Source organism: Labeo rohita, chromosome 10 (genome assembly GCF_022985175.1).
Source record: "Labeo rohita strain BAU-BD-2019 chromosome 10, IGBB_LRoh.1.0, whole genome shotgun sequence".
NCBI lineage: Eukaryota > Metazoa > Chordata > Actinopteri > Cypriniformes > Cyprinidae > Labeo > Labeo rohita.
In genome coordinates, this window is record NC_066878.1 from 4,959,786 (window position 1) to 4,975,055 (window position 15,270).

The 15,270-nt window shown below is 34.7% G+C and overlaps 1 protein-coding gene across 2 annotated transcripts in view; it reads right to left on the reverse strand.

Annotated features, from left to right (window-relative positions):
* The window catches only part of rxfp2a (relaxin family peptide receptor 2a), a 58,568-nt gene that overhangs the window by 27,181 nt on the left and 16,117 nt on the right, over positions 1-15,270 (reverse strand). Inside the window, exons 2-5 of one of the 2 annotated variants that reach the window (XM_051121353.1) lie at positions 10,941-11,084; positions 10,296-10,373; positions 8,536-8,641; positions 7,527-7,598 (exon numbers count right to left, since the gene is read on the reverse strand). In XM_051121353.1, coding sequence (XP_050977310.1) covers positions 7,527-7,598; positions 8,536-8,641; positions 10,296-10,373; positions 10,941-11,084 — 400 coding nt within the window. Of the gene's footprint in view, positions 1-7,526; positions 7,599-8,535; positions 8,642-10,295; positions 10,374-10,940; positions 11,088-15,270 lie in introns of both variants that reach the window. The other variant, XM_051121352.1, reaches the window with a different exon arrangement.

Here is a 15,270-nt window from a genome sequence, read left to right on the forward strand (position 1 = left end):
AAATTATGTCTTTTGAGGACAACATTTCTGGATTAATTTCCACATAATGGACTGATATGGTGCCCTGAGTTTGAACTTTCCAAAATGCAGTTTAAATGCGTCATTAAAAATGATCCCACATGCGATTGTAAATGATCCCAGCCGCAGAAGAAGGGTCTTATCTAGCGAAACGATTGGCAATTTTCATAAAAATAATACAATTGAAATACTTTTTAATCTCAAGTGCGCATCTTGTCTTTGCTCTGCCTGAACTCTGTGTATTCTGGCTCAAGACAGTTAAGGTATGTCGAAAAACTCCAAACGTATATTCTCCCTCAACTTCAAAAATCATTTCAAAATGATACTGACCCAGTCTATGCAAAGTGAACATGCAAAGAAGATCAAACACCCTTAACAAAAAAGGTAAAACAGCGGGAGAACATGTTGAGGGAGAACATGAGATGTGAGTTTTTCAACATATCCTAAATGTCATGAACTGGAAAAAAAAAAAAAAAAGAGTTCAGGGAGAGTAAGACAAGACGAGCGTTTGACAATACGAAATATATAAGCTGTATTATTAAAAAAAAAAAAAAAAAAAAAAGATTGTTTTGCTAGATAAGACCCTTCTTCCTCAGCTGGGATTGTTTACAACCACATTAGGGATCGTTTGGAGCCGCAATTAAACTGCATTTTGGAAGTTCAAACTTGGGGCACCATAGAAGTCCACTATATGGAGAAAAATGCTGAAATGTTTTCCTCAAAAAACATAATTTCTTTACGACTGAAGAAAGAAAGACATGAACATCTTGGATGACAAGGGGTGAGTTCATTATCTGTAAATATTTGTTCTGGAAGTGGACTAAATCACCATTGACTAAATCACAGGAAACCATTGATCAGCTACCCGGTCAAGCAACGTTGCATTTGTTCAATAATAATTGTTCATGATACACCTTGGTATTAGCTTGTACCTATAATTGTTGATCAGTTAGGTACACTGTAAGAATAAAAAAAAAATATGTAGAAAAACACAAAAGGTACTGGCAATTTTCTGCCAAAGCATAAAGCGTTAAAAGAGTAGTTCACCTAAAAATGAATATTCTGTCATTAATTACTCACCCTTATGTCATTCCAAACCTGTAAGACTTTTGTTCATCTTCTGAATATAAATTAAGATATTTTTGATGAATTCCGAGGGTGAGAACCACGGATGTCACATGGACTATTTTATCAATGTCCTTGATACTTTTCTAGGCCTGGAACATGTCAGTTGCCTTGGTGCCTATGCAGGGTTAGAAAGCTTTTAATATCTTAATTTGTGTTCTGAAGATGATCAAAGGTCTTACGGGTTTGGAGTGGCAGACCAACTGCAACACAGAGTAATTAAAGCCATTTTAGGATGATTTCAGTCAAAATGGTTGGAAAAATCATAAATACAACCTCTAGAACAGGGGTGCCCAACCCTGTTCCTTAAGATCATTCCTGGAGATCGACTTTCCTGATCAAACACACCTGTCTGTAATTATCAAGTGCTCCTTCAGATCCTAATTAGCTGGTTCAGGTGTGTTTGGTCAGGGTTGGAGCTGAACTCTGCAGGAAAGTCTCCAGGACCGGGGTTGAGCACCCCTGCTCTAGAACCTCTAGTAATATGATTTAATAGGATATTACTTTTTACCAATAGGTGGCACTGTTATCAAATCGATGTGGTGTGGTGTTTTGTGTGAGGTGACAACGGCACACAGCAAGTTTGGTGTAAATATGTCAAAGCTTTGCAGAGATTCAGTCTCAGACGTAATCTGGCATCATGTCTAAAATTTGTTGCATTGCTATACAAAAACGGTTTTGTCTATCAACACGAAATCCATAGCTTTTTGTCAGCACAGTCTGAAGATGATTTGATTAGATCAACGTTTTCAATGTAAATCAAAATGGCGAACAGAAAGTTCCGTCAGCTATGGCATAATCGGTGTCCATGTTGTCAGCATGACCCAAGGAATATTTAGAGACCAGTTTCATTACAAAAGGCTGCTGCAATCAAAAGTTATTAGCATTTTTGGAAATTTCATTATTAATGGTTTATCAGTCTTGAGCAATAGGTGGCGCTGCTACCAATTTGATGTGGAGTGGTCAGTGTGAGGTGACAATGGCACACACAAAGTTTACTGTCAATATGTCAAAATTCTGCAGAGATACAGCCTTAGACATTGTTTGGCATGATTCCAGCAAATTAGTTGATGTGTTAAACGATAACCGTTTAATATATCGACACGAAAACTTTTTGTCAGCATGGTCTGAAGATAATCTGAGACAAATTTGGTGAAAATTAGACCAACGGTCTAGGAGGAGTTCAAAAACGTATGGCGGACAAGAAGTTTGACTATTGAGAAATTGGTATCTATGTTCTCAGCATGACCCAAGGAATATATTGAGATCACTTTCATTACAATAGGCCAATTTAATCAACTGTTTGCATTTTTTAAAATTTCTTTATAACTTTTGGCCACAAGGTGACACTGCCCCCGGGTACTGTCAAAGCATGGTGCCGAACAAACGTACCGAGTTTCGTAATGATACGCAGATGTGTTCGTAAAATATATCATTTTACGACAAAATTGAGAATGGTTGACGCCCAAAATGCCTGATATGGCACAATTAGGTATGGTTCGACTCGCCATGCTGCACCAAATCTAAAGAGACCAGTTTTGTGATTTTTGGCCAAACCATGAAGTTATAAGCAAAAATAGCCATTTTTCATATCTCCACCACTAGGTGGCGCTGCTCCAAAACTGTGCAGGTAGCCTCAGGTCATGGCTGTTATAACACACACCAAGTTTGACCTCGATACGCCAAACCATTGCAGAGATATATTCTCACATCCATTTTTGCCTGCTCTTCATCTAATTAATTCAAACGTTATTCTAAATATTCCAAATTTCATAACTTTCCCGCAAGCGGTTCTATGGGGTGCCACAGACTCGAGTGGAATAAGAGGAAGAACAACGCCTAATAAGGCAAACCAACTCCATGGTTTTGTATTCATAGAATTAGAGTACAGTTCACAACAAAGACTTTGGCATGCATTGCTAGTCAGTAAATTATTAAATACATAATCTTGAAATTTAACACCATTCCAGTTGCTGCCAGAGATTCACTTGTACCATAAAGACGTGCTTTGACTTCTCTATACTGTCCTGTTCCAGTAAAGGCAAAAATTTTGTAAAATAAATCATCACCATTAAAAAAAAAACTCTCAAAATGCAGTGACGCCAAACGTTGCCATTAAATCCTCATGACATCTGGAGGAATTCGACTGAACTTGTGCCAGTCTTGACTGCACTGATTTGTTCAGGACTGAACTGCCATTTTATTTTAAACAGAATGTATTGTACATTAAATGCGTATGAATAGGTTCAAACGGGCAGTAAATCCTCCAAGATTCTGAATAGAAGTCAGTAAATGGCCTCTCTTCCAAAGCTTATTACTTTAATTTGGAAGAAGGATGATCATTTCATCTGACACTTTTTTCTTGAGTGCAGAAGAGCTTAAAAATGAATGTGCAATTCAAGTAAAATGAGATGAAAAGCATGCTCTCAATTCAGAAGTTCCTCCAGCCTGAGAGGGACACAGTGACCCAGTGAGAAAAGCAGAGCTCTGAAGCTCTTACCTGCAAACATTATCAGCCATCACCGCTCGCTCCCAACGAGGCGAAAGGGAATTTAGCGATGGCACTGAAGCATTCACAGGCATGCTAGGAAGAACTGTGATCATGATATTAAAACTAAATTATTTGGACACTTTAGAGTTTTCAAAGGTTAGTGGAATGTTATGGACTACACCTGGGGACAGCTGTGAGAACCTAAAAATGACTTCATACATCCACTAAAAATTCATCAGTTTGTAAAAAGTTAGTGTAGAGGAAGTTAGAGGAAAGTAAAAGGGTCTTTGTGTGTTTGCAGATGATATTTCACCCCTCAGGCCATCCAAGATGTAAATGAGTTTGTTTCTTCATTGGAACAGATTTAGAGAAATCATATCATCACTTGCTCAGCAATGGATGACGTCAGAACAAGAATCTAAAACAACTGAGCTCAAAACATTACTAGAATCTAGTCCATTTTGTAAGTTTGTAAGAAACACATGCATTATTAAGATGTATTAACTTTACACATTTTGGACTATTTTGTTTGGAAACAGATTTCTCTCCTGGTTCAGACAAGACGACTTTTTCACTGGAGAAAGAAATATTGTTAGGCAGAAACAACAATCTAAAGTTAAAAGTGCTGTAATGATGAATTTGTTTACTACAAACATGCAGATTTTCACTTCACAAGACATTAATTGGTAGACTGGAATCATTTCGATTACTTTACTTCTGCATTATTGTGGTGTTTTCACTTATTTGCTGCAAGTGAAATAATCAAAATTTCACCAAATTTGTTCTGATGAAGAAACTACACTACCAGTCAAAAGTTTTTGAACTGTAAGATTTTTGTCTTTTCTGCTCACCAAGCCTGAATTTTATTTAATCCAAAGTGCAGCAAAAACAGTAAAATTTTGAAATAGTTTTACTATTTAAAATAACTGTTTCCTATCTGAATATATTTTAAAATGTAATTTATTCCTGTGATTTCAAAGACAATTTTTTAGCACCATTACTCCAGTCACATGATCCTTCAGAAATCATTCTAATGTTCAGATTTGCTACTCAAAAAACATTCCTTATTATTATTATGCTGAAAACAGCTGAGTAGAATTTTTCAGGTTTCTTTGATGAATAGAAAGTTAACTTTTGTTCAATTTAAAGCATCCTTGTTAAATATAATACTTGTTAAGTATTAATTTCTATCATTTCTATTTAAAAAAATATATACTTACACCAAGCCGGTATAGTGAATAATGTTACTGATCTCTGGATCTTTCTATTCATCAAAGAATCCTGAAAAAAATGTACTCAGCTGTTTGAAATATTCATAATAATAATCAGCATATTAGAATGATTTCTGAAGGATCATGTGACACTGAAGACTGGAGTAATGATGCTGAAAATATAGCTTTGATCACAGGAATAAATTACATTTTAAAATATATTCAAATAGAAAGCCGTTATTTTAAATAGTAAAAATATTTCAGAATATTACTGCTTTTGCTGTATTCTGGATCAAAGGCTTGGTGAGCAGAAGAGAATTCTTTGGAAAACAGTAAAATCTTACCGCTCAAACACTTTTGCCTGGTAGTGCTACTATAATTACACCTTGAACGGCCTGAGGGTGAGTATATTCTCAGCAAATTTTCAATTTTTGGATGAGCTATTTCAACTGCTTATTATAAAAATAACAGACAAAAAGTGAAAACAAAATTCTGTCAAGATCTCTTTGCACAGAATTTGAACTTGCACATTTCTGACAACTTCAACATTATGTTAGAGTGATCAAGTCATAAAACCCTAAAAGAGATATTAATACTACAGGTAACTGGGATTTATATATCCCTATTAATTTATACTGGAAAAATGAAAAACTAAAAAAAAATGAAAAGCCAGAAAATCAGATCAACAGGCCTAAACTACTGCAAAAAGCTAAAGACTGAGGACATCTGTCACTTCCACTGGCTCCACATTCCACAGATGTCCCAACATCCCTTTACTGTCCCTTTTATAGTCTTTTAAAAAATGTATTGGTCTTTGTCTTTAGGAGTATTTTATCCTCATCAGCACATGTCGCTGCACGTTTTTCTCATCATCGTTCAAAAAATATGATGTGTAAAATAAACTAAGCTTTATGACAGGGTATCAAGTATGAGTTGTACCTAGTACTGAATGTGCGTTTGGAGAACTGATAGACAGAGCCAAAATTAACTGTGTCCTTCTTTCTGACAAAGATCAAAAGTATTTATTTCCTTTTTTGAGACAGTGCTCAATTCTCACTCAATTCATTTTCGCTCACTTAATATCTCAGATCTCTGGGACACAGATCTGCGTGCCAATCCACGAAGCGCTATTCTGTTGACACCCTATGCAGGCCCACTTGGACTATTAGAGAGGGTGGATATAAAAATCAGTTCTGGGTGTTGTCTAGCCAGCGGTGCCTCATCTCTTTATTTCTGATTGAGCACAATGAATCACACACCTAACCCACAATTACGGCACACACAAACATCTCTTCATCATCTAATCATTCAAATCAGGCAAAAATGCAGTGAAAACATCTCAAACAGTGCTTTGAATTCACTTAATGTACTAGAAGGTAAATCAAAGACCTCAAATACAAGATTAAATAAACAGTGCACGTTCACTACAGCCAATGCATGCAGCAGGATTAATTCACCACTGACATTCATTAGAAAATAAAGTATGCATGAAAATCAATTATGCAAACATAGTTAGTGCCTTTACAAGTAAAGATATGGCTGCCCATGAATCAGTTAAAATTTAAACAGGAAGCATAATGAAGGTATTCAACCTCTGACTCGTGGAATTTCATTTGAAAGTTTTTGTCCTTTTCTAAGTTCTTCTCATTTGGTTTGTCTCAGAGTTTTTATTATGAAATCTCTCGCTTTTTAAAAGTCTTCCTTTCGACTACAAAATATCTAAGCATCCTTCATATTTACCTCAGGCCATGTCCACACTAATACGTTTTCGTTTGAAAACGCATCTTTTTCTCTCCGTTTTGGCCTTCTGTCCACACTGAGACGGCATTTTTGCTCAAGGAAAAATGAGCTTTTTGTAAATGCTCTCCAAAGTGGATTCATTTTGAAAACGCGTTGCAGTGTGGACCGTGAAAATGGAGGCTTTTGAAAACGATGATGCATATTTCGTCATATTTCAGTGTGGATGAGAAACTTTTGAAAAACGCTTGAAAACACTAGTGTGGACGGACAGCGTTTTAAAACGAAAACTGCGTTTTCAAATGTATCCGGATTAATGCAGACGTAGCCTCAGAAGCAGAACTGTGCAAGAAAATAAAACTTCTATTTAGAGATCATAAACTTTGCCAGAATAAATTTATTGTTCATCTGCTTAAATCAGAACCGACTGGATTATGAATGAAGTAGATTATGTAGACAGAAGGCTGCACTCACCAATGGCCTTACAGAAAACTTACAGTATTATAAGGGGTTGCAAGGTGGCCAGCAGATGGGTGAAATATTGCACTCATCTCCCTCAGAGAACCAGGGTTTGAGGCGTGACCTAAAGTTCTCAGAGCTGAGATATTTTGGGTTCATCAGATACTGGAAATTTCACAGCCTTCATAAATTTCGGCGTCAGAAGGAACTGGCGACACGCAGCAAGTGGAAAACCGACGAATGACTCAGAAGACATTGGCTGAAGACTTTAAGCAAATACAATGGCCCAACAGTCTTAAATTTATAGTATAGATGATGTTAATTCAATAGGAATGCTTGTGTTTCTTTTCTTTTCCATTCTTTCTACAGATACCAGTAAACACTGAAGCATTTCAGTATTTTGTACTGATCTCTTTCGTCCATTTGCTGATTTTCATTATTTCATTATTACGGGGCACTTTTACACTTAATTAACTGATACTCACAGTCTCTGGAGTTGTGTGTATTTGGAGAAGATGTAATCATCCAAATTCCTAATCCTATTGTTCTTCAGAGACCTGTTGAATTTTAAAGCATCAAATTACAAACAACACAGCATTACACACCGTTCATCTGAAAAAAGAAAATCCTTTCATTTTTTGCTTGACTAATAATATTGTTCGAAACAATTCTTTTTATATTCCATTCTGTTAGCTAAAGCCATATGATATCTTTGTGTGAGGACAGACCATTATGTAAGTCATTAGTTACTGAAAATCCTCCTCTTGTCTACGTCCTTTCAAATTCTCAGATTCATGAACTACATTTATTTTTTGAGCTTGTTTGAACCTACAGTACTTTGGCTGTATAGAAAAGAATGAAAAACCTGGGCATTTCAAATATCTCCTTTGGTGTTCCAGATGAAAAAGAAAAATGGCATAGATTTTGAAGAATATGAGGGTCATTCGAGAGTAATGTTGAACAGAATTGTAATTTTTCAAATGAATAATCTCTTTATGGAGTCTTTTCATTCCACAAGGATGAAATAATGTGGTTTTCTTGGATACCACTTTAGCAACCACAGATACGAATTATCTAACTTTCCTTTATTTTCCAAAAACATCTCCAGAATCCAAAAGATCATCTCCAGAATCCTTATCCCAAAAATCATAAATTATCTTTAAATATCTCTTCCGCCCCGTATATCTCAAGAGCTTCAAGCTCAAATCACAACAAATCAAAACTAACATAAGCACAGAACAATCTAAACATCACCAAAACCAACAAACAAAATACAACCCCACCTTTCAAGAAGCGCACATCATTTTTCTTTTATTTTGTAATTGTTGGGTGCAAAGAAGCTCTTTATCTCGTTAAGCTTTATGGCTCAGTGATGAAGCTCTACGTCTCAGTGATGTCAAATTTGTACTCCTCTTCTCCAGCTACAGATTAATAACCTCTCGTGGGAGCAGAGGAGTAAAGCTCTGCAGATGGATCCCAGCTTGATGTACTTACAACCAAGTCACATTGGGGGAGAGGACGGGTACGACATGCAGGTTCACGTCCACACATTCCACCTCCATCTTGATGCAATCACAACTCTCCGGGTACTGCAGCAGAACTGCACGAGATCAACATAAACAAACACACACACTAATTCAATTATTATAGTAATACATTACTATTACATCTAGTACATAAAGCTGAAAAAACAAAAAAAAGATTTATTGCATTATCGTTGTTTCTTTGGTTTGCCTACTATTCAGAAGACAATTATAATGTCAGTGTAGCATTTCTATTATTATCCAGTTGAAGTTAAAAGTTTATATACATATTGCATAATTTGCAAAATGTTCATTATTTTACCAAAATAAGAGGGATCATACAAAAAGCATTTTATTTTTTATTTAGCACTGACCTGAATAAGATATTTCACATAAAAGACATATGGTCCACAAGAGAAAATAATAGTTGAATTTACTGCCTGCTGTTCTTTAGAAAAATCCTTCAGGTCCCACAAATTATTTGTTTTTTCAGCATTTTGTGTGTTTGAACACTTTTTTTTCAGTAATGACTAAATGATTTGAGGTCTGTCTTTTCAAACTGAGGACAACTGAGGGACTCATATGAAACTTTTATATATAACTCATATGAACTTATTATAGAAGGTTAAAACGCTCACTGATGCTTCAGAAGGAAAAACGACGGATTAAGAGCCGGGGGGTGAAAACTTTTGGAATTTGAAGATCATGGTAAATTTAACTTATTTTGTCTTCTGGGAAACATATACATATCTTCCTTAGCTTCTGAAGGGGAGTATTAAATGAAAAAAATATGACATTTACGCAAAATTTAAAAAATGTACACATCAAAAAAACAAACAAACAAACAAACAAACAAAAAACACAGCTGTGGATCTTTCAGGTAACAACACAGTATTAAGAATCGAGTGTATGTAAACTTTTGAAATAGGTCATTTTTATAAATTCAACTATTATTTTCTTGGACTATATGCAAATATCTTTATGCAAGATGATCTGTTCAAAAGTTTTCACCCCTGGCTCTAAATAAACCAAACTTTTTTTTACATAAAGGCCAGGTCAGAAATGCATGCAAGTGCCATAAATATGATCTAGTTACACAGTATGTGACACTAACTGTAATAAAAAATAACAATTTAATATTTAAGACTACGTTTAATTTTATTTTTCTTCAAAAATCATAATTTCAGGGGGGAAAACAAGAATAACTTTAAGACCAAACATCTGCTAACCTGCGCTGTCGGAAAACCCAGAAGCCATAATTGTACTACGGTTCATGTCTGCTTTGCCTTTTAACAAATCAGTTTATATGATTATTACTGTGCAAGCATCACCTATTTACTATTCATAATCCACATACATAAAAGTTTACAAGTTCCCCTGATTTTTCTAGGTTGTTACTACGTTCCCTGTAACTACAAAAATTGCAAGGCCAATAAATTTCCAACCAAGTGCTTCTACAAGATCATAAAACTCATGCAGATTTATGATGCATTACAGTAAAATGCAGCCTATAGGACATTTAACTTCAAAAGCGTCTAGTAGACTATTGAAGCCTATTGATATAAATTCATCAAGAGAAGCAAAAAAAAAAAACAAAAAAAAAAAAATCTAAGTCTGAGTCTCACAAAGAAGTTTTTTTTTTTTTTAGGATGAGCCCCAAGATAACATCACTTATGCTAATCTAGCTATTATCTTTTCCAAAGGAAATCAGATTAAGACTGGGACACATACAGCAGTCATTAGGAAGGTCCTGTGGCTCTGCCTTCTTAAAGTTTCGATCAAAGATATCCGCCCATCCGCTGTTGTCCCCTGCAGAAATTGAAAGCAAGCCTTTGTTGAGAAAGTCACCGTAACTATATAAAGATGTTACTTTGAAGACATAAATGGCCTTTGCTCTTAAAGTGAAATCATAATCATCACCGACATAAAATTTAGTCTCAATTGTAAGTCCGAATCTTAATTTTAAGTGACTGAAATCCTTTAGAATTGAAAATCAACTTTAAGTGCATCTATTAAAGGATTAGTTCACTTTCAGAATAAAAATATCCTTGCAATTTATTCATCCCCACGTCATCCAAGATGTTCATGTTTTTCTTTCTCAGTCAAAAAGAAAGGTTTTTAAAACATTCTCAATATAGTGGATTTCAGTGGTGGCCAACGGGTTGAAGGTCCAAATGATCCTAAATGGAGAAAAATGGAATGTTTCCTCAAAAACCTTTTTGAAAATTTATTTTCAACTGAAGAAAGACATGAACATCTTTGCTGACATAGGGGTTAGTAAATTATCAAGACATTTTTAATTCTGGAAGTGAACTAATCCTTTAAATTTCATGCAGCTATCGGCAAAGTGAAAAAGACAGACAAACATGGTCTTACCGCAGTGTTCCTCGTCCGCTCCGTTCTTGCAGTCCCTGTGGCCGTTACACTGAAGGACCTGGGGCAAACACACACTCATGTTTCCACAGGGGAACTGACCCAGAGGGCAACCTTCTGTCACCGTCCTGCTAGCCATCATGAATGCTACTGGCCGCAATGAGAAACAGGAAGAGAAGGAAAAGTTATATCTTCAAGTACAAAAAGGATATTGGCGAAAAGCTCTTTAAATCACCACAGTACTTTGTGCTTCCGACAGGGCAAAGTAGATGACTGGAAGGCCTCCAGCAGTGGAGAAGCCAGTGGATGAATGTGCACCGAAAAACAGCATAGTTTGATTGAGTTTGACCTTTGATTTGAATAAAAGATATGGGAAGTGTATTCTCCAGCCTTTTGAAAGTTGATAAGCATATTTATTTTATAGCCCCAGCCAAGGACGTTTACGGCTCTAAATAGTTAATGCAGTAAATACAATGAAACGAAAAGCGCTCACACAGCGTGTGACAACAATGCTATATTTTGTAATTGGGAAAATATGACGTCTGTGAAGACAGGGCTCCCTACGGCAGGCAATTATTCCTCTTTCCAACTGACAAGACAAAGGGAGGTCAGAGTATACAAGTGAAACGTTCCGCACAAAGGCTCTTTCACAATAAAAAATAACTTTGCTACAGCTTCATTTTTGCATAATAAATTCTCTCGTTTGTATTTTTGTTCTTATTGGCTCTCACTAACACTCATCACAAAGTAGATGCGTGATATATTGCGAGGGAGGGTGGCTCTCCCAACGCGCTAGCTTTATCACAATGAAACATGGCCTTGTTTCTGACAGTGTTATATACAAGAAATACGCTGTTCTGTCTAAGGGCTATTTGTCACATTGTCCATATGTCACATTGGGAGCGAGTGAATGACGTTCTCTGCGAGTATATGCAGCTGAGAACAAATATGTTGGGGATTACTGGTTTATACAACAACCAGTGCTAGTTATAGTTGGTAGTGTGGAATAAACTAGGTTCTAAACAATATATAACAAAAATATGTGGTCCATACCATCTGGGTAAGCGACTGTATTTTCAATTTATATAAATGCAGCTATATTCACTCTTATTTGCATGCACTTTGATTATTTAAATAATTATTTTAAAAAATTCTACTGAAATCTGTCTAAAATGCTTAGAGCATAGGCTTTCGCACATGAGGTAATATCAGAAATAAGTTTCAAGCACATAAACACCTTAAAGCCATCATTACGCAACCTAAAGTCAGGAACAGGAGGATCATGCCACAGGTACCAGAGTGCTGGTAATGAAAAACAAGTCCGTATGGAACAACATTTTTAGGACTGGCTCAAAAGTACCATTTTTGTCTGCCAGCCTGATGAGCTCCGATTTTCACTTGCCTAGCCAACATGACCAGCTGAGCCAAATGAATCCTTTAGGGACCAGTTATCACTAGTAACCAGTTTCATATAGCATATGCATATAACTAGTATACTGGCTGCTTATTAGTACTTATAAAGCATATACATATACACTACCGTTCAAAAGTTTGGGGTCAGTACATTTTTATTGCTTCTTTTTTTTTTTTTTTTTTTTTTTTTAAGAAATTAATACTTTTATTCACCAAGGATGTATTAAGTTAATAATTAAAAGTTTATTAAAAGTTAATAATAAATAATTTACATTGTTATAAAATATTTATATTTTGAATAAACACTGTACTTTTTAAACTTGTTATTCATGAAAGAATCCTGAAAAAAAAAAATCACAGGTTCAAAAAATATTTGGCAGCACAACTGTTGATATTATCCAACATTGATCATTCTAATAATAAATCTGCATATTAGAATGATTTCTGAAGGATCATGTGACACTTAAGACTGGAGTAACAGCTGATAAAAATTCAGCTTTTCATCACAGGAATAAATTCTATTTTAAAGTATGTTAAAATAAAAAACATTATTTTATATTGTAAAAACGTTTTGCAATATTACTTTTTTTTTCTATATTTTTAATCAAATAAATGCAGCCTTGATGAGCATAAGAGACTTCTTTAAAGACTATTACAAGTCTTACTGACCCCAAACTTTTGAACGGTAGTGTATATGTATATATATATATATACACACACATTGCACAGACAGAATCGTGGAATCCAGTCATAAAGACTAAATTCACTGTAAATGATATATAATTTGTTGAATTTTAAATGAAAAAAGGTAGGACAGTACACTTCAATCAAATTGTGATATGGAATAGTATTTGTAAATATTAAGCCACAAAAAGACTAAATATGAATCCTGCATGTTCTGCTTGCCTCTGTGTGAATGAATGGTGCAGATGTATGTTTTCGTTTACTACACACATATGGTGATTTCAGCGTATGCCACTTCACTAAATGAGGGCATAAATACATGAACAACACCTCCAGAGCTCCTCTGAGAGAACTTCATGAGCATTTGAGCATTTAATTTGAGTAAAACTGTCGTTACATCATATACACACAGAAACTTAAAGGTCCTCAAGACAACCCATCAAAATAAAAGTTTAGTTTAACTTGAAGAAATTGTGTCAGATATATATTACTATTGTACAGGAGAATGTACGTATTACTACTACTACTACTAGTGCTACTACTAAAATTAATAAAACTTTATTTCATCAAGGAATAATCACACAATCACACAACTAAAGTTGAATTTTCATTTGATTAAAAGAAAAAGTAATGTTTTACGTCTTCATTTGATATCCAGAAAATGTAAATACACAACACAGAATTTCAGGGGGAAAAAATAAACATTTCATAGGGCTATTGTAAAAATAAATGGTCATAAATTAAGTTGTTTTTATGCATTCAAATAATTAGACACACTTAAACAGAATTTGGTAACAATAAAACAGAACATGAGGAAAAAATAAAACATATTTCATAGGGCCCAAATGTCAACTTATTGATGCTTATGCTTTTAGATTAATAAAACTGGTAACACTTCACAATAGTTTCATTAGTTAACATTAGTTAATTAGTTAACTAGGTATGTAGCGATACACATATTTGTACGTTCAAATGGCAGCGTGGATCGCAAGTGAACGCGATCATCCCTTCATCCATACTACAAGTATTAACGCAAATGAAAATGAATCAACATCTCACGCCATGTAATTGCTCAATCTGTGTTTCAACCACGGAGAGACGTCAACAAAACAGCATGGAAATAAAACGCCACGTAGCATTTCATTTACCTCAGGCAAGTCATCAGTGTCCACAGCTTGTTCGTTTATTAGATAAATGAAGAGAACAGCATTTCGCGAAATATTACACTAAATACTTATTATATAGTACATATTGCACTTTACCTGTTAGTCTTAATTATTTGTATGTATGTTTAAATTAATCTGTTATGAAACATGTTATGACAGCCACTGTGTAATTGAATATATTTTAACAAATAGAATTTTTATAATTTTTAATTTAATTTAAAAACTGCATTATGCGCAATTTACATGTTTGTATTCATTTTTTAAAGTTAAGTGTTGATTATTGTATTTAAAAATAAATAGTAATTAAATCTAAGTTTGAGTTGTTAATTGTAACCTTATAATGTAAAAGGGCTCCCTATAGTTTAAAGCATAAGCTTAAGTAGATTCCTATCACTAAGAAAATGTATTTGAACGTATTTAAAGAAAAAGCAACTTGTTCAGTAAACCACTATTTAAAAAAAAAAAAAAAAAAAAAAGTTTAGTTTTTCCCCCTGCTGTACCGAAATCATACTGAACCGTGATGTTAAAACCGAGGTACGTACTGAACCATCATATTTGTGTACCCTTACAATTATTAATATTTATTAATCTTTGTTAACATTAGTCAATGAAAATACAGTTGTTCATTGTTAGTTCACGTTAGTTCACAGTGCATTAACTAATGTTAACAAACACAACTTTTGATTTTAATAATGCATTTAGTACACTCTAAAAAGTGCTGGGTTATTTTTGTAAACACATTGCTGGGTTAATTGTGCTGGGTCAAAATTCTGGGTTGTTTGAGGTACTGTAAACACACAGTTGGGTTGATCATGCTGGGTCAAATGGACTCTAGTGGTTCTTTCACCACTGAACACGCGGGTTGGGTTATTTTAACCCAACCAGTTTGTTTATTTTTCCACTTCATCGAACTTTCTGGATTGTTCACTCGTATCCTCGTCAGGCGGTCACACAATTCGCAGCAAGCAGGATTATACGGTACGTTAATATGATTATATGATTATTTACCTTTATTTTTTAATAAGTTGTGGTTTAAAGCACAGTAATTTCACTGTTTAATGCAATATTTG